A 23563-nucleotide genomic window follows, 5' to 3' on the forward strand; every position below is an offset into this window, starting at 1 on the left:
ATATATTATTAATACATTCCACATTCATTGTCTATCTATCCTGTCATATGCTGTCTCCAAATCCATGAAGGCATCATACAACTTCTTTCCCCTCTCTAGAAACTTTTCCACAAAAGACCTAAGAATGAATATCTGATCCACACAACCTCTTCCCTTCATAAAACCTCCCTGTTCTCCAACTAATTCCTCTAGTGTTTCCCTCACTATGTCAATAAGTTTCCAACCATATACTTTTCCTGTTACGCTAAGAAGATTACCACACACTTCTTTTTCCCCATTTCCTTTGTACAGGGGAATAGTTATACCTGACTTCCAGTCCTCCGGGACTCTACTCTTCTCCCAGGCCAGTTTGTGCATCTCCCATATCCATTCTACTACTGTCTCTCCCCCATGCTTCAGCATTTCATCACACAGTCCATCAGTTCCAGAGGCTTTCCTCATTTTGACATTTTTCATTGCTTCCACTGCTTCCATCCTAATGATTTCTTGCTCTCTTCTTACCTCCTTCCTTCTTCCAGCCATTCCCCAGCCAATTATGCTTGCATTGCTCTCAGTCTCCATGTTCAACATTTCCTTAAAGTGTTCTCTGTGTTTGTTCAGTTTTTCTCCCTTCTCCATTAGCAGTCTACCATTTTTATCTTTCACTCCCTGACTTACTTCTTTTATCACCCAGTCTAACTCTCTTTACCTCTTTCCAGAACATTTTCTTACATTCTCTTCACTTGACACTCAAATTCCTTCCAAATTCTGCATCCACTCTCTTCTTACTCTCTCGTACTAATCTTTTCACCTCTGTCTTCCACTCTACATATAACTCTCTCTTCTGTCATTCAACTTCTCCATGCCCCTTTTTCTCATCCCCTCACTATATGCTTTCTTCTTTTGTGCCGCAGCCTGCTTCACCTCTTCATTCCACCATGTTGTTCCTTGCACCTTGATTTGTCTTCTCTTCACTCCACACACCACCTTACATTTTCTTTAGTGAATATCATGCCACACACTTTCCATGTGCATCTGCCCCCAAACATATTTTCCCAACTGCTCCCCTGCTTCTTTATTGTATTTGCCTTTTTCCCATCTGCATGCAATCTCTCTACCCTCCTCGTTTGGACTACAGTACTTCCTCCTGTCCTTCCCTTCTCCTACTCATCCATTGCATTTGAACCTTGACTTTCACCATCACTACCAAGTGGTGGTCAGAAAGTCCACTCCCCCCAACTTCTGTATGCTCATGCATCCATTACACACATTCTTATTCTGTCATCCACACACATAATCAGTCATTGCCTTCCATTCATTCAGTTCACCACCCAAACTTCTCATCACTCGTCACGTATACCTGTGGAACATTTTATGTTTCAAGAAGGTATTGGCTATCACCAACCCCCTCCCTGCAGAAATGTCCAACAAAGCACTGCCATTCCCATCCACTTCTGCAGGCACGCCCCACTCATCATCTACTCCATCCACCTTCACATCCTCTACTTTTCCATTCATATCTCCAATCAGAAACACTCTCTCATTCCTTTCAGACTTTTCCATGCAATCTTCCACATTTCTTTCACTCTGCTTGCATGATCTTGCGCTGGCGCACATACACACACAATCGCCCACATTTGTAGTCCAACTTTCAGTCTTACCCATACAATCCATGAACCAACTGATCCATTCTCCTTCCATCTGTTGCACACAACAGTACAAACTCCTTCTTTTCCCCTTTCATTCTCTCCTACTCCTGCACATATACTCCATCCATACTCCCATTCTCTCACAGTCTCACCTCTCCATTTTGTCCCAGTTATTCCACATACATCCACTTTCGCACCCTCAAGCACCTGGACAGTTCTCTCTCTCTCTCTCTCTCACCTGATCGTTCACACCTCTTACATTCCATGGGGCAGTCTGTACCATATTCTTTGTTCAGTCCTTAGTCGTAACCTGTCGGTCAGTCCTGCTCTGAGGCTTCTTGTTCATATTTTCAGTTACCGTATTTTGCGGCATATTAGACACTGCAGTGTGAAAGACATGCCCTAATTCTGGAAGGGTTGTTCTGAGAAAAAAGTATGTCTTGACCTAGACTACAGAAAGGTTGCTTGATATGACTTTCAGAATCTCTGTTCAGTACTGTATATCTGCCTTTGTTTTTTTTTATTTTTATGTAAAGCAGGGTACAAGACAAGAAAACAAACAACCCCTTCCATACAAATTGTTACTGCATTCCATGACACCCTCTTAACACTTTATGATGTCCAACTTTCAGATTCTCTATTCAGTAATGTATATTTGTTTGGATTCTTTATTTTTATGTAAAAGAAGGGCACAAGACAAGAAAGCAAACAACCCCTTCCATACAAATTGTTACTGCATTCCATGACACCCTCTTAGCACTTTATGATGTCCAACTTTCAGATTCTCTATTCAGTAATGTATATTTGTTTGGATTCTTTATTTTTATGTAAAAGAAGGGCACAAGACAAGAAAACAAACAAACAACTTCCTTACAAAAAGTTACTTCGTACCATGACACCATCTTAACACTATGTTTATGAAGTCCGAACTATCCGATTCCTCTTGTACAATAATTTGAGACGTAATGGTCATCTCCATTAAAGTACAATATATATGTATCAGTATGTAGAGATAAGTATTATTTTTCATGAAATGAACTTAAAACTAAAAAACTCAATAAAAACCGTTCTTTCATTCATTTAAGAAAATATATAGGCCATTAAATGAAGGAATACACTTTGTCTCCAAATCAAATGCCTGTATGTTTTCAAAGGCCTGCATGCATTGTATATTACAGTCACAGACAGCACAAACAGATTTTCAAAAATCAATTACAAGGAACGTTTACAGCATTTTATTTACCCTAAAAGTACCCCATTCTAGTCAGATTCGTGCCCCACACCTCCAGTGTTATGGTATTTTCCCACACTCGATCTCTGTTCAGTGTGATGTGAGACTACTGTAACTTGCTCCTGATGTCTCATTACGTACAGACAACACATTCATTTCCTAAACTAGTGTTATGGTATTTTCCCACACTCGATCTCTGTTCAGTGTGATGTGAGACTACTGTAACTTGCTCCTGATGTCTCATTACGTACAGACAACACATTTATTTCCTAAACTGAAAAAATATCCTTAAACAAGTCAAATGAAATATGGCATGAGTCTTTTCTGCTCAGCTAATGATGCATTCTCACTAATCTCTGAATACCTCCACAATACTACTACTACTACTACTAATAGTAATAATAAAATGAATGTAGCGCCTTTATATACACACTAAACAAAAGCAAATTAAAATATTTTACACCTGAAGTGCAATATGGCAAGGTTTTTGGGAACAAGGCGTATAGCTCTCTCTACTCTCTTCTCAATAACATTCCCTCCCTGACAGTGCCATTTGCCTCGCAACACCAAAAATTAACAAAACATTCTTAACTGTATACAATTTACTAAAAACAGTCATTCACCTCAAAACATAGAATTTCGTGAAAACATTTAAACGTCCATTGTTATGCCGTCATGACACTGCTGTCTCCCAGTTGCTGTACCATTTTATGGTAAGTGACAGCTCTAGGGACAGTGCAAGAGAAATGCAGCCTCTTTATCAAATATCAGAACAGTTCTGCACTGGAAATGCCGAGGTGAATATCAGACAGAGGACTAGATGTATACAGATAGTTACTCAGACATTCATTTTACTACCCAACTCTCCTACACACAATACTTATTAAACATTATATCAAAGTCTTGTGTCCCTGCCTCCATTTTTTGCCAGTTTCAGCTGAAAGGTTAGGTAAGCGAGGAAGAGCCTTCTTTCTTATCCTGTTTTATTCTAACAGTTTAGTCAAAGAAGCTGCCAAACATGAGCTAACCAGCGTACTGCACAATTATTCTCTATTATTGTTAATGCAAATGTTTTTATTGAGTACAAGCGATTAGGAACGTTGTGGTGTGGATGTGGATGTGATAGGAAGCGTTATGAGGAATACACTGAGGTGGTTTGGCCATGTGGAGAGGATGGAGGGTGAAAGACTGACGAAGAGAGTGTATATGAGTGAGGTGGAGGGGGAGAGAGGGAGGGGGAGGCCGAGGATGAGATGGAGGGATGGGGTGGAGAGGTATATGAGAGAGGGGGGTGTGAGTTGGGAGCAGGGCAGTGAAATGGCAGGGGACAGGGCGACTTGGAGGCGATTTGTTTGTGGCCACCCCAAACGGGATTGAGGCGTCTGGCAATAGATAGATAGATAGACAAGCGATTAGCGAAACTTTTCAAACTAGGGGCATTTGATTCAGCCCACACTAACCTCTTCAGTGTATGATGTTTCCTGAACCATCTGGCAAGCATGAATAAAGTACCCTACAAAATACATTACTGGATTGAAGGGCTATGACAAGCGGTTATCACTGTGCTCGACTTGAACTTCACCCACTCCTCCCTCATTAAGTACACCCACTCTACACTCACACCCACACCCACGCATACAGCATTGGGTTGCATTCACTTTCACTGATTATGATAGCTTTGCTAGGGCAGCAGTGAGGCAGAGGGCAAACAGTTTGATCACTCTGATCAGCAGTGAGGTAGAGGGTGAACGGGATCGATTGCTCTTATTGCTTTGTCAACTGTGAATGCAACAAAAATGGCAGACGCTGCTGTGAATGCCCATCTGGCACAGCTAATTTCAGATATTGTAATATCCGCTTAGTAACTTTTATCCCATTTTCATAACATAGTACTGTAAGTGGCTGATCCCTGATTCAGCACTGCTAAAGTACTCCAGTCACTGCTGAAAAACAGTGTAGTTGTAACTTCAGGCAGTACTGTTTAATGTTACAATGAGGGACTTTCAGGTGTTGTCTGCTACGTAGCTGGTAAGCCAAAACTCGGTCCTAGACCTGAAAAGTAACATAACTGTTGTGACTGTTCTATATGTCTGGATAAACTTACAAGAGTTAGCAACACTACAGACCACTAAAGTCACTAAAATACTCTATCCATCCATCCATTATCCAATCCATGAAGAGCGTAGGAGCCCGGGGCTAGACAGTTGGTCCTGACATTTAAGATGAGAGTGACCAGCCTCACTCATCCCTGAGTGGCATTACATGAGCAGTAAACCCCAACCACCCCATGGATATAAACCTTCACCGGCTCAATCCGATTGGAGCATAGTAATTACCCACTAAACCACCAGGTGCCAAAATTTGGTTTTATGGTTACCACCCAGCGTAGTAAATGGTTTCCTGGTGTACAGGAAACCATTTGGCTTGTCACTCAGTGTAGAGTCACCCATGGGCAGAAGGAAGAGGGAAGAATGAAGGAATGAAAGAGAAGAGGGAATGTAAAGTCACCCGCAGGCAGAAAGACGAGGAAAGTATGAAGATGGAAGGAAAGAAGGATGGAAGAGAGAACAGGGCAGACACCCGAGAGCAGCACTACATTGAGTCTGTGGATGGTGAGCGCCTCCACCTAAAATACTCGTTGATAAAAAATATCTCACCCATGATTGAATACTTTTGATTGGCTATTTTGCATATGCGTACATTGGGCTTCCATCTGGCAATCCCTTACACAGTCATTTTGTTGTGTTACTGATGAGTTCAATGCAGTTGGCCTTCATATCTACATTCGTATAATCTTTTTGAGTAAGAATAGTGCTTTCTTGAAGCTTGTCATAGCCCTAGTTTTCTGAAAATATTTGCCAAATACCTCCACATGACATCTGTTTACATAAGTCATAGGAGACTTTTTGCTGAGATGTCTATTAAACAGTTACAACTCGGCCATGTAATGTAATTTCGTCCTAAATACAAATTAAAGGGTAGCCTACCAGCAAAGTAATAGCACTAGTAATAAAAGTAACTAGACATTTTTTTTCTCTCTGGTGCACCAATGCAAGCCATTAATTCCCTCTGTACATCAGCTGATAGAAAAAGGATAAATCTCTCTCTCTCTCTCTCTCTCTACAGTGAACGAGTTTTGAATCTTGACGTTACAGTACTAGGATATGGATAATAATGAAGGCTAATAAGTAGTCCCTGATTTGATTAGGCAGCCTCTGAATTTGAGTTATCGCACTTAATCCCTTTAATTCAGTATAGTTCATTCTCAAACATTAACACTGGACGGACAAAGCATGCACTGGTCTTTGGTAAACATTGAGTATGGGATGTTCTCCCATTCAGGACTGTCCCTTTACTGCGCATGCACGAGTCTCTTGGCGATATGTTAAATTCTTAAATTTACAAAATATTAAATTTCATACAATACAGGGACTGTTAGTACGAAAGTTGATGTTAATAATGTATAATAGTAAGGCCTTAACCCTTTAACCGCGGGTATCATCCCAGAATGACATTGCAAAAACTGGACCAAACCGCGGGTGTCATTCTCGAATGTTTGTGAATATTTTGAATACCACGCGTTTTTTCCGTGCGCCAATTGTTTCAAGGGAGAGTAGCTATTAAGTTCTTTCACTCCAGCCGACCCCCACCTCCCTCCTCCCCCCACGGGCCCCCACCTCCCACCCCCTGGGCCCCCCACCTCCCACCCCCTGGGCCCCCCACCCCACCCCTGACCAAACACGCATCAGTATCTGTCCAGCTGTGTGAGTGACCACTGATGATGTGGCAGTGAAGTCCGGGCAATTACAGTGCCTTTTACCTGCCTCAGTGAACACAGAGTGGGTGTTTATCGTATGTGCAGTGTTCATATATGTTTATATTATTATTATCAGAATGAGGTTGGCATTTGGTAATGGTGTGTGAGCGAAAAATAGTGATTACAACACCGCTGATGTGACAGTGAAGTGCGGGCAATTACAGTGCCTTTTACCTGCCTCAGTGAACACAGAGTGGGTGTTTATCGTATGTGCAGTGTTCATATATGTTTATAGTATTATTATCAGAATGAGGTCGGCATTTGGTAATGGTGTGTGAGCGAAAAATAGTGATTACAACACCGCTGATGTGGCAGTGAAGTGCGGGCAATTACAGTGCCTTTTACCTGCCTCAGTGAACACAGAGTGGGTGTTTATCGTATGTGCAGTGTTCATATATGTTTATAGTATTATTATCAGATTGAGGTTGGCATTTGGTAATGGTGTGTGAGCGAAAAATAGTGATTTTAGATCGCTCACTTCTAATGGCACTGCCCATCCAGTGATAGTCAACGAAATCATGAAACCTACTTCATTGCAAAGCCAAAGGTTAGTACTTTCTAATGGTACCTCATTTTTCGCTCTAGATTTATTCTGTGCAGAGTTATAAAGGTTTAAAGTTTGTTTACATTTTGGCTGGAACCCCCGCGGGAGAGGCCAGTCGGGGCAAAACAATGCCCGCGGTTAAAGGGTTAGTATATATATGAGAGATCGGCTACAATGTCCAGCAAACCAAATAAAATTTATGCTAAGTGTAGTTGTGACAGCCTGACGCTTCGGTATTGAGTCTGCGATCATAAATTATAAAATTATGAAAATAATGGAGATCATTCTTATTGGTTATGATTTTTCTGGGTAATATTTTAGTAACTCCAGTGGCATATGCCATTACTATATCTCACTGTTAGACACTGGAGTACAATAATCCAAGGCTATTACAAGCATGGCAACCAGCGAAAGATTAGCGTAGGACCGAGGTTGGAATGACTCAGCACTCTGAAAGTCCCCCATTGTTTTTCCTGTTTTTCTTGACAAGTAACATAAGACTGTTTCCATTTACAACACTCTTGTCTTGAATGAAACAAAATACCAGTGAGAGAAGCCAGCCTGACATGGGGTGATCGAATTTCCATGTGGGATGAGATTGAGGGATGGGGTGGAAAGGTATATGAGAGAGGGGGGTGTGAGTTGGGAGCAGGGCAGTGAAATGGTGGGGGACAGGGCGACTTGGAGGCGATTTGTTTGTGGCCACCCCAAACGGGATTGAGGCATCTGGCAATAGATAGATAGATGGATAGACCAATGTCTTTTATAATGACTCAGCAGTCTCGCAAGCCAACCTCTCTCCATTATGATTGCCTTGCTAGTTAGTGAGTGGATGGCAAGTGAAATGATCATGATTGCCTTTCAGAAGGTTAGCAGTCAGTTCACCAGTGATCGCGTTAACTTCCAACTGGGTAAACTCTAGGTTCCTAACCCATTAAATGCGGAGCGTCGCTTTTGCGATGATCGCCAGAAAGGACATAACGGCGGATCGTCGCGTTTGCGATTTGAGTTAATTTTGAATAAACGTGGGCAAGGATGTTCCAGCTGGTATTGTCTATCAGTAGTGCCACCCTTTAGCTACAATTAGCATACTTGACCTTTGTACTACTGACCTCCGTTGTTGCCAAGTATCGCATTTTTCCCCCCTCCCCCCCACCACCACGGCCCGGCCAGCCTGGCTGTGATATATGGCAGAGCGCTGACTGCTCAGAACTGTAAATCTGCGCTCTCCTCTCACAAGCAGTTTATGCTAATAGGAAACGCTTGTTTCCCCAGTTGTCACACTAGCTTTTTTTCATGCGGTTTTCCCCTGTTTAGCGTCAGTTTACCGCAGGCTTTCAAAGTGACATTATGGCGAGTTCTAGCTCTTCCGAGTCAGTGCGAGCAGCTGACAGGAACGAGAATAAAGTGACGGGCGTAAGGCAGAATAAAAGCGCGCCGCGGTGGTCTTTTGGGAAGTACTATGATTGAAAATAATGTAGTATACGTGTTTTTAGCTGTGAAAATGGAAATGTTTGTTGAGTGACGGGAAGACCGCCACCGCGCTGCATGTCGGCCGTACGCTCCGTTGATTTTAGCCTTATTTTCAGTGCTTATTGTACAAATACGGATTCCAAACTACCTGTACGTTGTAGTATAAAGTTTACTGTGACAGAATGAGGCTGTGGTAGAGGGGAAACCGGGATGCTGGAGGTGTGAAAGTGAAGATTTTGTTACCCAACTTTGCAAGTCTCCACAAGTCCTTGGGTAGTCCACGAAGGCTCAACACCTGTCTCTGGAGAAAGCTGAATGTAAGTACTATCTGCCGTACCAAGTATAATGTTCTAGGGTTAATCTCTGATTTTTGGCTAATATTTTCCTACAGGTACTCAGACCGCGATAACCCCGCCACACGGGGGGGGGGGGTCGGCTGTCCATGGCCGTGTTTTAGGGGTTAATTGCTAATCCGCTAAAATGCTGTAATTTCAGGCAGTATTATTTAATGTTGCAACTGTTTTTCCCATTTTTCACTAATGTTAATATAAGACTGTTTCCTTCTGTGATATTCTTGTCTTGAATGAAACAAAATATCAGTAAGTTAAGCCAGCCTAACAAGGGTTATTGAATTTCCATATGTGGCAGACGTTTGTTATAATGACTCAGTAGTCATGCAAGCCAACATCTCCAATATGATTCCCTTGCAAGATAGTACATGGATGGCAAGTGAAGTGATCATGATTGCCTTTCCGAAGGTTAGCAGGAAGTTTGCAATTGATCATGTTAACTTCTCAGAGTAGGGGGAACACTAGATGCTAAACTGCTAAAATGCTGTAATTTCAGGCAGTAGTGTTTAATGTTGCAGTTGTTTTTTCCATTTTTCACTAACAGTAATTTAAGACTGTTTCCTTCTATGATATTCTTGTCTCGAATGAGACAAAATATCCGTAAGAGAAGCCAGCCTAACAAGGGTTATGGAATTTTCCTGTGGGACAGACATCTGTTGTAATTACTCAGCAGTCATGTGAATTACTCAGCAGTCATGCTAGCCAACATCTCCAAAATGATTCCCTTACTAGTTACTGAGTGGATGGCAAGCAAAGTGATCTTCACTGCATTTCAGAAGGTTAGGAGGGAGTTCACCAATGATCATGTTAGCCTGCTAGAGTAGGGTGTATGTTAGATGCTAAATTGCTAAAGAGCTAATACCACTAAACCACTAGACCATCACATGGCCGGTTGTAAATAAACCCTGAGTCTTCTGTTCTTGAACCTGGGTGTTCCTAATCGTAAAATCTGAGTATATACACAAGTTAATGTAACTTTTTACAATTAATCAAAGGTCTTTATACTCAAGAAAATACTTGTGACTGCCAAGCAGTGAGATGATCATCTGTATAAGAGGTTCTTCTAAATGGAGCCAAGCGAACCTGTCTAGTTTGGCCTCCAGGACACATGGGGATATATGAAGGCAATTTTGAGACAAAAAGTGCATCTTATACCCCACGAAATATGGTAATTGTTTTCTAGGGAGGGGCACAAACCCTCCGCCAACCCGTTTGTTGTCACGTAGGGAACACGTGTTGGTTGGTCATGAGGTTACCACCCAGCATTGTAAAAGATTTCCTGGTTTACAGGAATGTAAATGGAAAGTTTAAAAAACAAGGAAAGGATATACAAATTGAAAGTACTGTACATGGTGTCATTTATGAGGATCCAGGTGCACAGGCAGAAGTGGTGAATAAATGTTTTGAAACTGTTTTCACATGAGACAGTGAATTTAGTGATAATACTGATAGACCCAAGGACTTAGTGCGGGATGAAATGCAAGTAGATATACAAGAAACAGTGCAATTAATGAAAAAACAAGATGTTAGGAAAGCACTGGGACCAAATGGAATGTCTAACTGGATAATAAAAGTGTAGAGGAACTAGGAGGAAGGGTACATGACATCATTATGAACTCACTAACAAAAAGTGAAGTCCCTCGGGATTGGAAAAGAGCAAATATGATCCCCATATATATGGAGGGAACAAGGAAGAGCCACTGAATTAATTGTTTGCTGGTATCACTAACCAGTGTTGTAGCAAAAATTTGTGAGATCATAGTGAAAGACCGTTGGATCAGATACCTGGGAGGATCTAATACAATAACAGATCGTCAATTTGGTTTCAGAAAAGGAAGGTCATGTAATGCTGACCTACTAAGCTTTTACTCAAGAGTGATAGACGGCACGCAAGAGAGGGATGGATGGATTGATTGTGTCTTTTTGGACCTAAAGAAAGCATTTGATGGCATCTGGCGATAGATAGATAGATAGACCACACAGGAGATTGTTGTGGAAACTCGAACACATAGGAGGTTTAACCCCTAAAAGACGGGCATTGGAATGTTTCAACGTACTCTCAAGATGGGTATTACAATCAGCTGGTGCGATATGGTTGGAGGGGGTGTGGGGGATGGTGGTGGGAGTTGGAAGGGTGGTAGGGTGGGATGGGGGGCCTGGGTAGTTGGGGGAGGTGGGTGTGGGTGTGGAGGATAGAGTGGGGGTGGGGAGTTATGGGTTGGGGTGGGAAGTGAGAAGTGGGAGGTGGGTAGGAGATGGGGGTGGCTGTGGCGGTTGGAGGGGTGAGGTGGTTTGGGAGGTGGGGGGAGGTGAGGGGAGGGAGTAGTGGGTTAGGGATGATGGGGGTAGGGGATGGGTGATAGAGGTATGGGATAGGGGGTGGAGGGTTGTGGGGGGGGATTGGGGGAGTGGGGGGTGGTTGGGGTATGGGGGGTTGTGGGGGGCATGAGGGGTTGAGGGTGGGGTTGGTGGGAGGGTTGGGGTTAGGGGTGGTAGGGGGTAGTGAGGGGGTGTTGGGATTTGGTGGGGGTTTAGCGGTTGGGGTAGGGGTAGTGGGGGGATGGTGGGGGGTGGGTTGAGGGTGGTATGTGGGTGTGGTGGTAGGGGGGTGGGGGTGGGTTTGGGGATGTGGAGGGGGCATGACCGTATATGAGGCGCTGAGTTCATTACTGGGCTAAGGGCCAAAATGGCCACCAAGCACCTACATGCACCAACAAGTAGCTAAACCGTCCCTTTATTTGCTAGAAGTAAAAATGTGCTGAGAAACAACCTACAAAAGGGTCAGAATCCTGGTTAAGTAGACGTGTGTTGCGCTGTCATGCCACACAGCAAAAAAAAAAAAAAAAGTCTGGCTTCGCACTAGTGCTTAGGGCAGGCGACTGGGTCCAGAATTCTGCCAGCTGTATGGTCACTTTTCCAATGAGTTCAGTCTGTCCTTTGTTCCTTATGTTGACTCCCTGTGGTGTTGAAGTGAATGTGAGAGCATTACCAGGCTGTACCCCAGCCCCTTTTCTTACCCCCCCTTGAAGCTGGCCAATCAGATAGTTGGGTTGCACTGCAGCTAGCCAATAAGCTGATGCCTGCCACTACTCCTACCAGCAGCTGCTGAGGGGAGAGAAGGGACAGTATTGTTCTCTCACCTGCCTTGTGTGTGCTGTCTCATTTCTATTATAAGATTTTTTAACCATTATTACAATCATTATTATTGCCATTGTGTTTGTGAAGTTACTGGAACCCATAACTGTGTGTGTGTGTGTGTGTGTTTTTTAATTCAGGTTATGGGTTCTTTTTTATTTTTTATCATCCAGGTTACAGGGGTTTTCTAATAATGTCCTCATACATTGAATACTGTCTTATTTTTTTATTATTATCAGGAATATAATAATTTATTGTGTTTTTCTTGATGTTTGTGATGTGGCTCGTGTTTATTGGTGGTTAAAAACCTCAAGAAAAACATGCACAAAAGTTTCTGACCTTTAAATTGCTATTATTGTGAAAATAATAATACTTATGTCATAGAACTTTGATTTTATTCCACAGTATGACATTCTTGGAACATTATGCTAATATATTATTGGCCTCTTATGATATATTTCTGTAGTAATTAGTAGGATCAAAATATTTTCTTAGCCGATCGGTCAGGCAATGGGGGGCATTATTATCCTTCTTCACACGATATCATCATGATTAATGACAGATAGCGCAAAATAGAGGTTATTGCAATAAAGGAAATACCATAAGCTACATTTTAAAAAAACACACATCAAAATAACACAAGCAGATACCAAGATATCAAAGTTTTAAGGTCGTCAGACTTTAAATGCATTTTCTAGCATTTTGTAGTTTTGGCGCTTAGCCCGGTAATGAACTCAGCGCCTCATATGCTGACACCCGTCTTTTTGGCTCTAATACCCTCGGACAGCACATGTGGAGACCCATTTTTTATGGGTTAAAAGGAGCTTTACAAAAGTGGATAAAAGATTTTTTGGAGGATAGGGAGATGAGAACATTCATAAAGGCCCAGCAGTTGAAGTGGTGTAAAGCAATTAGTGGTGTACCTCAAGCGACTGTTTTGGCACCAGTCGTGTTCTTGGTTTATGTAAATGATATGGTGGAAGGAATAGATAGTTATATAAGTTTATTTCCAGATGACACTAAACTATTAAGGAAAGTGCTGGTAAGGGGTTGGCAATAGCCAACACCTTCTTTCAGCATAAGATGATCCACAGGTATACATGGAGTGTAATGAGGAGGATGGATGTCGAACTTGTTGAACGAAAGGCAATGATAGATTACGTGTGTGTGGATGAGCGAATGAGAAGACAAGTTTTGGATGCAAGAGTGTGGAGGTGGTAGGGGAATGGAGTCTCAGACCATCACTTAGTGATGGCCAAGGTAAGGCTGAAAAGAAAATGGGTGAAGACAGGAGGAAACAGCTCCTGTGAGAAGAGTGGAGAAGTTGCAAGATAGTGAGAAAATGGCAGAGTTTAAGAGCATAGTGGAAGAAACATTGGGAAGGTATGAGTTCGAGCAGATGGAAGGGGTGGAAGAAGTATGTAAGATATTCACGGAAGAGATAGGCGCAGCGTGTGAGGTGGTTTGTTGAGTGAGGAGGAGATGCAGCGGTGTCAAGGGGACAGCATGGTGGAATGATGAGGTGAAACGAGCTGTGTAACAAAAGTAGAAGGCATATAGTGAATGGCTAGCAAGTAGAGGTAGGGGAGAAGATGAGAGAGAGAAGAGAGAGGTATATGTAAGCAGGAGAAGGGAGGTGATGAGAGTGGTGAAGGAGAGTAAAAAGAACTCGGATGAAGAGTTTGGGAGGAATCCGAGTGTGAAATGGAGGGAGAGTAAGAAATTGTTCTGGAAGGAGGTATAGAAAGGAAGACAGTGTGAAAGTGGAAATAGTAGGGGAGTAAAGGATGGGAATAATAGATTGTTGGTGGAGAAGAGAGAGAAATTGAGGAGATGGAAGGAGCACTTTGAGGATTTGTTGTATGTAGAGAGTGAGAGCAGTGCGAATGTAAGTGGTTGGGGAATGGCTGGGAGAAGAAGAGATGAGAGGAGGGAGGAAGAGATCAGTAGGGCGGAAGTAGTGAAAGCAATGAAGATCAAGATGAGAAAGGCCCCAGGAATTGATGGACTGTGTGGTGAAATGCTGAAGTATGGGGGTGAGATTGTTGTGGAGTGGATATGGAAGTTGTGTAGATTGGCTTGGGAAGAGGGAAGGGTTCCAGAGGACTGGAAATCAGGTATAATTGTTCCTTTATACAAAGGAAAAGGGGAGAGAGAAGTATGTGGTGACCATAGGGGTATTTGCCTTCTTAGTGTGACTGGTAGAATACTCATTGATTGGGTTAGGCATATAACAGAGGAACTAGTTGGAGAAGAACAAGAGGGATTTATGAAGGGAAAAGGGTGTGTAGATCAGATATTTGTTCTAAGATGTTTAGTGGAGAGGTATCTAGAGAAGGGAAAGAAAGTGTATGCTGCCTTCATGGATTTGGAGAAAGCTTATGACAGAATAGATAGGCAAGGTATGTGGAAGGTATTGAGAATATATGGAGTGGAGGGGAAATTGTTGAGTGCTGTGAAGAGTATGTACGAAGGAGCTAGGGCTACCATGTGAGTGGATGGTGAGCTGAGTTCTTTGATCTAAATGTAGGACTGAAACAGGGACGTGTGATGTCTCCATGGCTGGGGTTGTGAAGTAGGTGTAAGGTAGGGCAGTGGATGTGGGGGTGGCTCTAATGAATGAGGGTGAGATGTGGAAGATTCCGGTGTTGCTGTTTGCTAATGAAACGGTATTGTTGGGTGAAGATGAATGGGAGTTGCAAGGTTTGGTGAATGAATTTGGGAGTGTGTGTAGGAAGAGGAATCTGAAAGTTAATGTAAACAAGAGTAAGGTTATGGTGTTTGAGAAGAATGAAGTCACAGAATGCACAGTGAGGTTGGTTGGTGAGGATATGGAGAATGTGAGTGCATTCAAGTATTGGGGTAGTGTGATGAGTAAAGATGGAAGTTTTGGGGATGAAGTGCTTGAAAGGGTACAGCAGGGAAGGAAGGTTATTGGTCCACTGAAAGCAGTGATGAGAAATAGGGAGATGAGTATGGAAGTTAAGAAGTCACTGCATGATAGTATTGTGATCCCTACCCTGACGTATGGAAGCGAGGCATGGACTAGAGGAGAACAAGTCAAGAGTGAGAGCAGTGGAAATGAGTTACTTGAGAGGAGCATGTGAAGTGACATGGAGGGACAGGTTGGCAAATGAAAAAGTGAAAGAACACTGTGGAGTGGATGTGGATGTGGTTGAGAAGATTAGGAGAAATACACTGAGGTGGTTTGGACATGTGGAGAGAATGGAGAATGAAAGACTGATCAAGAGGGTGTACGTAGGTGAGGTGGAGGGAGGGAGAGGGAGGGAAGACCAAGGATGAGGTGGAGGGATGGAGTTGAGAGGTATATGAGGGAGGGGGGTTAGTTGGGGGGAGGGTAATCAAATAGTGGGTGACAGAGCGACTTGGAGGCATTTTGTCTGCGGCCACCCTGCGTGGGATTAGGGCGTTGGGTCTATAGATAGATAGATAGATAGAAAAAAAAAAGAGGAAGACTGTAAATGGACCTTGGTAAGATATTTGATTGGAGTCAAAGGTGGGAAATGCAGTTTAATGCAAAGAAATATAAAGTAATGGAATTTGAAAAGAGTAGTAAGAGACAGACAGTCTGTCTTTCTTTCCGTCATTCCTCCCTCTTTCTTCTGCCTACAGGTGACATTACACTTCCTCTTCTGCCTTTCTTTCCTCTTCCTTCTACCTATGGGTGACTCTACACAGAGTGACAAGCCAAATGGTTTTCTTTACACAAGGAAACCATTTACTACACTGGGTGGTAACCATATAACCAAATTATGGCACCTGGTGGTTTAGTGGATAATTAAGGTGCTCCAGTCAGATTGAGCCTGTGTATGTTTATATCCAAGGGGTGGTTGGGGTTTATTGCTCACGTAATACTCAGGGATGAGTAAGGCAGGTTATTCATCTTAATGTCAGGACCAACTTGCATAGCTCCAGGTTCCTATGCTCCTCTGTGGGGCGACATTGGATTGGATGATGGATGAATGGATGGGAACACATGGATTAGTAAAACTAAAGACATAAGGGTACTGTTTTCAGACAACCTTTCACTGGAAAATCACAGAATCAAGATCACCAGAGATTCATATAACTTTTTGAGAAACATAAGAGTTGCGTTTACTTACCTGGACGAAGAGATTGTAAAAAAGTTAATTGTATCAATTATTGCCCGAGGCTGGAATATGCAGCAGTGGTATGGTCACCACATAAAAAGAAGGATATAAGAAGGATTGAAAGAACACAAAGAGCAGCAACGAAGATGGTGCTGGCTGGAGAGAATTACTGTATGAAGAAAGACTGTTGAGACTAAATCTCCCAACCCTAGAAAAAAGGAGCATAAGGGAAGATCTGATTAATATGTACAGAGTATCCAAGGGAATGGAGAAGCTTGACAGGGAGGACCTGATATTGTGGGACGAAAGAGAAACAAAGAGTAATGGAAAAAAGTTAAAAAGGACCACATGCAAGAGAGACATCAAGATATACAGTATCCTTTACAGAACTATTGAAGCATGGTATAACCTGGATAAAGAGGTGATAAATGCCAAGGATATTCATAATTTCAAAACCAAGCTAGACATTAGTAGTTATGGAGATAGGACAGTACGAGAATAGCTCCTTTCCTGTAAATCACAGCTAGGTTGGTAAACACACACACACACACACACACACACACACACACACACACACACACACACACACACACTATTGTCTCACCTTGCTAAAGGCGAGCAATAAAAACCTGGGTCATGGTTGTAGTGTGTGACTTTAGGGATAAGGGACTAAATAGAGAGGCAACTAGAGATCAAGCAGCATGGAGATCTGCCATTAGGCGACCAAGGCCAAAGCATCCATGCATGTTCGAACCTTTACAAATGAATAGGGAAAAGAAACTTGAAGGATGAATGAATGAGTGTGTGGTCCATTTCACTGGGTATGCTTTTGATTAGTTCTCCCACTCTCATGCTTTTCTCTTTTCTTGCTTGTTGGATCCTGCTTCACGTATTGTTGGGTGAGAAAAGAAGATGGGTTGGGTATGCTAGAGATTCAATAAAGTACAGTACACAGTACTAATTGCTTGGCTACATCCTCTCAGACTTTGGATTGATCTAATTGATTCCTACATGACAGAGATTTATTTACCATATATATATGTCTGGTAAAGGAATTACAAATGTCCATGATATCTAATCTCACAATAATTAGTCCAAGGCTGGTAGGTTTTACAGATGCAACTTTATGTATGTATCATTGACTCAGAGGAGGTGGTAAGATTGCTGTAATGCAAAAAAATATTTCCATAGTTATTTGAAATGGTGTGTAATGGTGTCAAAAAAAATAATCTGTAGCTGAACCCTTTGATTCCAGAGGGATGGCCATGAACAGATTGTCTTCATGTTGCAGTGTCCTCTGCCATCAGGCTGCCCTTCCTCTGTCTCACACTACATTCATATATGCTGTACAGTGAACTCTCACATTTGGCGAGTAATAGGTGTAAAAAAAAACTCGCCAAACTGGAATTTGCCAAATCTGAACTGAATAACTAATGGGAGAAAAAAATAAACTGTTTCTGGGCATGCATGACTGGACTGATTTTCCACCTACATTATAACATGACTGGATGTAAATCATGTGATAAACACACATAACTGTGTTTCTGGCCCAAATCTAACAGCTTGATAACTTTCTCTTTGTCCTGCAAAGTGTACTTGTTGAATTTCTTCCGAACTCTGTACTTACGTTTTGGCCCTTTCTTCACATCTGGGCAATTTGGTGGTCGGCCATGGTCATACATTCCACCTTTCTGTGTTTCATCAGCCATTATGTGCTCTCAAGTCCTCAGCACAGGTAGGACTCACAATAAAACACAGACAAAATGCTGCACACGTGATGGTGGTTGGCAGAGAGTGTACCGCACGTGATGGTGGCTGGCAGAGAAGTGTAAACAAAGATGTCTCGAAACTTCAAGAGGGTTGAGAAGACGAGACTTGAATTTCACAATACAAACTCAATTTTGTTGAAATTAATTTAGATTAATAAAAAAAATTGTTGAAATTAATTGGCATAAAATTATAGAATACAGTTACAGTATATTTTTATTATAAACAACTCACCAAATGTGAGATTTCTGTCGCCAAATTAGAGTTTTGTGTACAATCCCATCCCATCGCCAAAAGTGAATTCGCCAAATGTGAGAGTTCACTGTACCTCAGCACCCTCTTTCTCCATCTTGTCCTCGGCTTTTCATGTGTAGCTGCATTTAGGGACCACTGACAATGCTAGTACAGTATGTGCAAGTCTTTTGACTTGATAGCTTTCCATTTATTATGATGTTGATCCATTCTCTGCTTAATTCCCCGTCCTGGAGATCTCCTTGCTGAACTTCAGCCCAAGTCATCTTCATTCTACCTCGTGGTTTTCTTCCCTCCAGGGAGATTTATGAGCATTGTGGAATGGAAAGAAAGGGCAATAGTGAGATGTGAAATTAACTGTTACTGGATAAAAAGATACATTGAGATGTTTTAGATACATCATAATAAAAATCCACATAGATAGGGTGTCAAAGAAAGTTTTCTGAAGTGAGAGTGAGGGTAATGTTGAAAGATACTGACCATTTGCAGAATGGAGGAAGGTAATGGAACAGTACATTGGAAAGAGAGAGGGAAGAGGAAGATAGCAACTATGAGAGTGAGAGGTATATGATGAAAAAGTTGTCTAGAAGTGGTTCTATCTTGACTTTCTGCTGTTTGGGGGGGTGGGGGGGGTGTTACACGGGGAAACAAAGTGTCAGTGGTAATGATAATGAGCTTGGTTAAGTAAAGTTATACCAGTGGAGTTCGGATTTTGTGAGCTTGAATGGCGTGTGAGTGAGTCTGGCCCATTTTACTTTGTATGTTGTTGTTAGTTCACTCTCTTTTGTACTTTCTCTTAACTTGTTTATGGGCCTTACCTCACCCCATCCATAGGTAGGAGAAAAAAGAAAGTTATGATGATGATGGTGATGATTGTGGTTCATTCCTTTTCCCACTATATTATAAATCATCCATCACTTTTCTTTCTTTACCAAATCATTCATGTGTAACTTGTTAATTTATTCCATTATCAAGTCTCTTGTGTATAAAATGACCAGCAGTTCTTGTCCATCCACAACACTCATCTATAATTTGTCCAAATATCATTTATCATGTAACAAGAGGTCTTGGAAGAATCTGAATTATGTGGAAGAGACCAGAAAATTTTGTTCATCCATCAATTTATCCATTATCCAAACCTTTATTGTCCCATCAGGTGTGTAGGGACCCAGGGCTAGGCTACTTAGTATACATATTCAAAATGAATGCCAAATTGCTTTTCCCTGAACAGCAATGTGTGAGCAACAAATGCCAACTATCCCTTGGACTGAAACCATTACTGGGCCATGTCCAGGTGCAGTACCGTAAGTCACTAGTCAGCCATTTGTTCATTCAGTGGCTGTAGGATTACCATCCAGTATTTCCTGGGCCAAAGAAACCATTTGGCTTGTCAACTGGTGTAGGGTCACCTGAAGGCAGCTCTACATGAGACCTACAAAGCTCTGATAATAGCAATCATCACAGGTCAGGATGTGGAGAGGTTTCATTTCCATTACTAGTGACCTGAATTCCTTCCCATTCATCACTTACTTGTATGTTTTTCCATACTTCATCCTTAGGTGGAAAAAAGGTTAGAGTGATAATGTTACGTAACCATGACTCCACGTGACCCAACACAGGACCCTGGAGGAGAGTCGGCGAAACCGAACTGAGGATGAGATAGCATGTCAAGACATGGAAGATGAGCTCACCCGCCTTACTTCGGAGATCAACCAATTCACTGAACAAATTGTGGTCATTGACGACTTCATCGCATGCAACTACAAGAAGGTTATTGAAGCTGTAAGTGTTTTGAACTGACTGTTTGCCAGGTGTATGGAAAGTGTATACAGTATGTAAAATATATATATCATTTATTATCCAGTCAGCAGTGTAGGGGACACTCACTTTTCACAGAGTAGCATTACATGAGCAAGAGTTATCAAACAACCTTTGGATGTAAAAGTTTATGGGCCACATTCAGTTGTAATGCCTTAACCCATCAGTCCACGAAGGATCTGTTTGGTTATATGGTTATCGCCTAACATATTGTTTCCTGGGCTACAAGAAATCATGTTTTGTTACTTAAGGTAGAAGTGCCTGAAGGTAGCTTTACATCAAGTGGGTGAATGGTGGGCACCCACCGAGGAAAAAAAAGAAAAAAGCTTAGGACTTAAATGATGTATGAATCAGCATTTATACCATTTCACAAGCATGGTATTGGTACTTCTGCCATTTTCCTACTTCCTCTTTACATGCCCAATGGATCCAATCTCATCCCATCCTAAAATGGGAAAATTTTTCAGGATGATGGTAATCCACTCAGTTCTCACTTAAAACCGTAGGATACATGCAAACAAAATTCTGCTGTAAGTGAGAATTTTGGTTCGTGCTGGAAAAGTTAAAAGCACAAAGAACCACTACATCCTGACATGAAAACAGTTTTATAGTGCAACAAGAACTTTGAGTGAGTAACATGTTCATTGTGTAGCAGCTGTATAAGACATATTTATGTGATGTAGTTTTATATGAGGACAGCCTGTTCCAGCTTTACTTATTGTAATACAGGGATGGATCCAGAGTATAACAATTTTTTCCATACATATGTTATAATTGTTGTTGTAGTAGCATAATCCCAGTGAGTCTGGCCAAACAGACCCCATCAGCCACAGGCAGGCAGTTGCTCCAGCAGGGCCATCCAATGCAGTGGACAGCGCCTCACTGTGGCAAGGTACAGGGAAGAGTGTGGAGCTTTAGTTCCTGGATGGATGCCACATTTTTGTCTCCACCCAGTTAACAAGAGCATCACATGGCTATACATCACCCTGGTATTTGGTTATATGGTTACCATCCAGCATTGTCAATGGTTTCCAAGGTTACAGGAAGCCATTAGACTTTTCACTCATTGTAGAGTTACTTTAGGAAGAAGTAAGCATACATACTGTAGTGCCACTATCGTTCTGGTATGGCCTGTGGACCCTGCAAAGAAACATCGACTGTGGTACTTTGGAGCTGCGGATTGGGAGGCCCTCAGGCAGTACTTCTTTGATTTTCCCTGGAATGATTATTGCTTCCATGGCCGGGAGCCATCTGAGTGTGCCTTATGCATTATGGAGGTTATTCTCTGGGGCATGGAAACATACATTCCCTTCTCATATCCTTTGACTAATGCAAGAAAGCCTTGGTTTAATCACGCTTGTTCTAATGCTCTCCGCAACAAAGAGAGTGCCTATAATAGGTACCAGAGCCAACCCACCCCTGAATCACATCTTGTTTATATTTCTGCCCGGAATCGTGCTAAGTCTGTTCTTCGCTCTGTTGAAAATAATTTCATCCGTACTAAATGCTCTCAGCTCTCCAACTCGAATTCTTTCCGTTCCTTCTGGTACCTTGCCAAAAACCTTTCTAACAACTTTACTTCATCATCCTTCCTTCCTCTTTTCTACTCTGATGGCTCTGTTGCTATTTCTTCTACTGATAAAGCAGATCTCCTCACTCAGACTTTCTCCTCCAGTTCCACCTTAGATGATTCGGTGGTGTTCCTGCATCACTTCGCCCCTCAGACTTCCTCATGGCTGACATTAAAATTTCTTCAGCTGATGTATTTTTTGTCATCATTGGCCTCAATACCAACAAGGCATATGGGCCTGATGGAGTCCCTCCTGTTGTCCTAAAAAACTGTGCTTTTATGCTTACACCCTGCCTAGGTAAACTATTTCTCTTTTGTCTTTCATTTTGTACCTTTCCTTCTCGCTGGAAGTTTGCTCTCATTCAGCCAGTCCCAAAGAAGGGTGACCATTCCCAACCCTCTAACTGTCATCCAATTGCTTTAACATCCTGTGTCTCAAAAGTTTTTGAGTCAATTCCTTATAGAAAAATTTAAAAGCATTTTTCCTATCACAACCTTCTTTCTGATCGTCGGTATGGGTTCAGTCAGGGACGTTCCACTGGTGGTCTTCTCACCTACCTTTCAGACTCCTGGTCATCCTCCTTTCGGGACTTTGGTGAAAGCTTTTGCCATTGTGCTTGACATCTCAAAGGCTTTCGATCGAGTCTGGCATAAATCTTTTAATTTCCAAACTGCCCTCTTATGGTTTCTATCCTTCTATCTGTGCCTTCATCTCTAGCTCCCTTTCTGGTCGTTCTATAGCTGTTGTTGTAGACAGCCATCGTTCTTCTCCTGGATCTATCAACAGTGGTGTTCCTCAGGGCTCTGTCCATCACCAACTCTCTTCCTTTTATTCATCAATGATCTAATCTGTACATCTAACCTTATCCACTTGTACGCTGATGATTCCATCCTTCACCTTTCCATTCGGTTCCTGCAACGTCCATCTCGGCAGTTACTTCAACAAATAAGGGATGAGGCTATGGCACACCTAATGTCTGACATGGCTTGTATCTCTGACTGGGGTAAAAATAATCATGTTGTTTTTAATGCATTAAAGACTCAGTTTTTACACCCATCAACCCAATGCAATCTTCCATAGGAGTACTCACTAATGTTTAATAATATCCAGCTCAATCCTGCATCATCCTTGAACATGCTTGGGGTTTCATTCACTCAGGACTTATCTTGGAAAGATCATATTACATCTCTTGTAAAATCTGCTTCCAAGAGATTAGGTGTGCTAAGCCGACTCCGTACCTTTTTGCCCCTGCACAGTTGTTGGCTTTATACATGGGTTTTATTCGCCCCTGCTTAGAGTACAACTCTCATGTGTGGGGAGGCTCCCCATATACAGCTCTTCTCAATAGGGTGGAGTCAAAGACTTTTCGTCTCATTAACTCTCCTCTTACTGGCTCCTTTCAACTCTGTCTCTTTGCCATACTGTTGCATCTTTATCTCTTTTCTGTCAATACTTCAGTGGTCACTGCTCCTCTGAACTGTCTACTTGCATCCCTCCACCTCTGCAACAGGTGCACAGTACCTGTCTAGCAACAAACTCACATCCCTTTTCTGTCAAACTCTCTAATGCAAGAGTTTACTGTTATTCCCAGTCCTTCATTTATGCAACAGGTCTGCTCTGGAACTGTCTCCCTGTGTCTGTATTTCCTACTTCCTGTGATCTCCAGTCTTTCAAATGCAGTGTGTCCAGGCATCTCAAAATGAATAGATATTGAATTTGGCCTTTGGTTCCTTCTGCCTTGCATAAAAAAAAGAAGAAAAAAAAAAAGAGCATTCGGGGCCATAAGAGAGAACAAGCATTACCTGTTCCTCCCTTCCGACAACAAAGAGCTTTCAAGTGATTGATACCAGCCTCCTGTGTACTGA

The 23563-nt window shown here is 42.1% G+C and overlaps 1 protein-coding gene across 1 annotated transcript in view; it reads left to right on the forward strand.

The window, feature by feature from the left end:
* Positions 1–21045, forward strand: part of LOC145394996 (uncharacterized) — a 268730-nt gene extending 247685 nt beyond the window's left edge. The window contains exons 8-9 of the mRNA XM_080268741.1: positions 19929–20091; positions 20917–21045. Of these exons, the coding sequence (XP_080124867.1) occupies positions 19929–20091; positions 20917–21045 (292 nt within the window). The remainder of the gene's footprint in view (positions 1–19928; positions 20092–20916) is intronic.
* The last annotated feature ends 2518 nt before the right edge of the window (positions 21046–23563 follow it).

This window comes from Coenobita brevimanus, chromosome 29, assembly GCF_032717465.1.
Source record: "Coenobita brevimanus isolate Jiangsu-jjx chromosome 29, ASM3271746v2, whole genome shotgun sequence".
In the NCBI taxonomy this organism is placed as follows: Eukaryota; Metazoa; Arthropoda; class Malacostraca; order Decapoda; family Coenobitidae; genus Coenobita; species Coenobita brevimanus.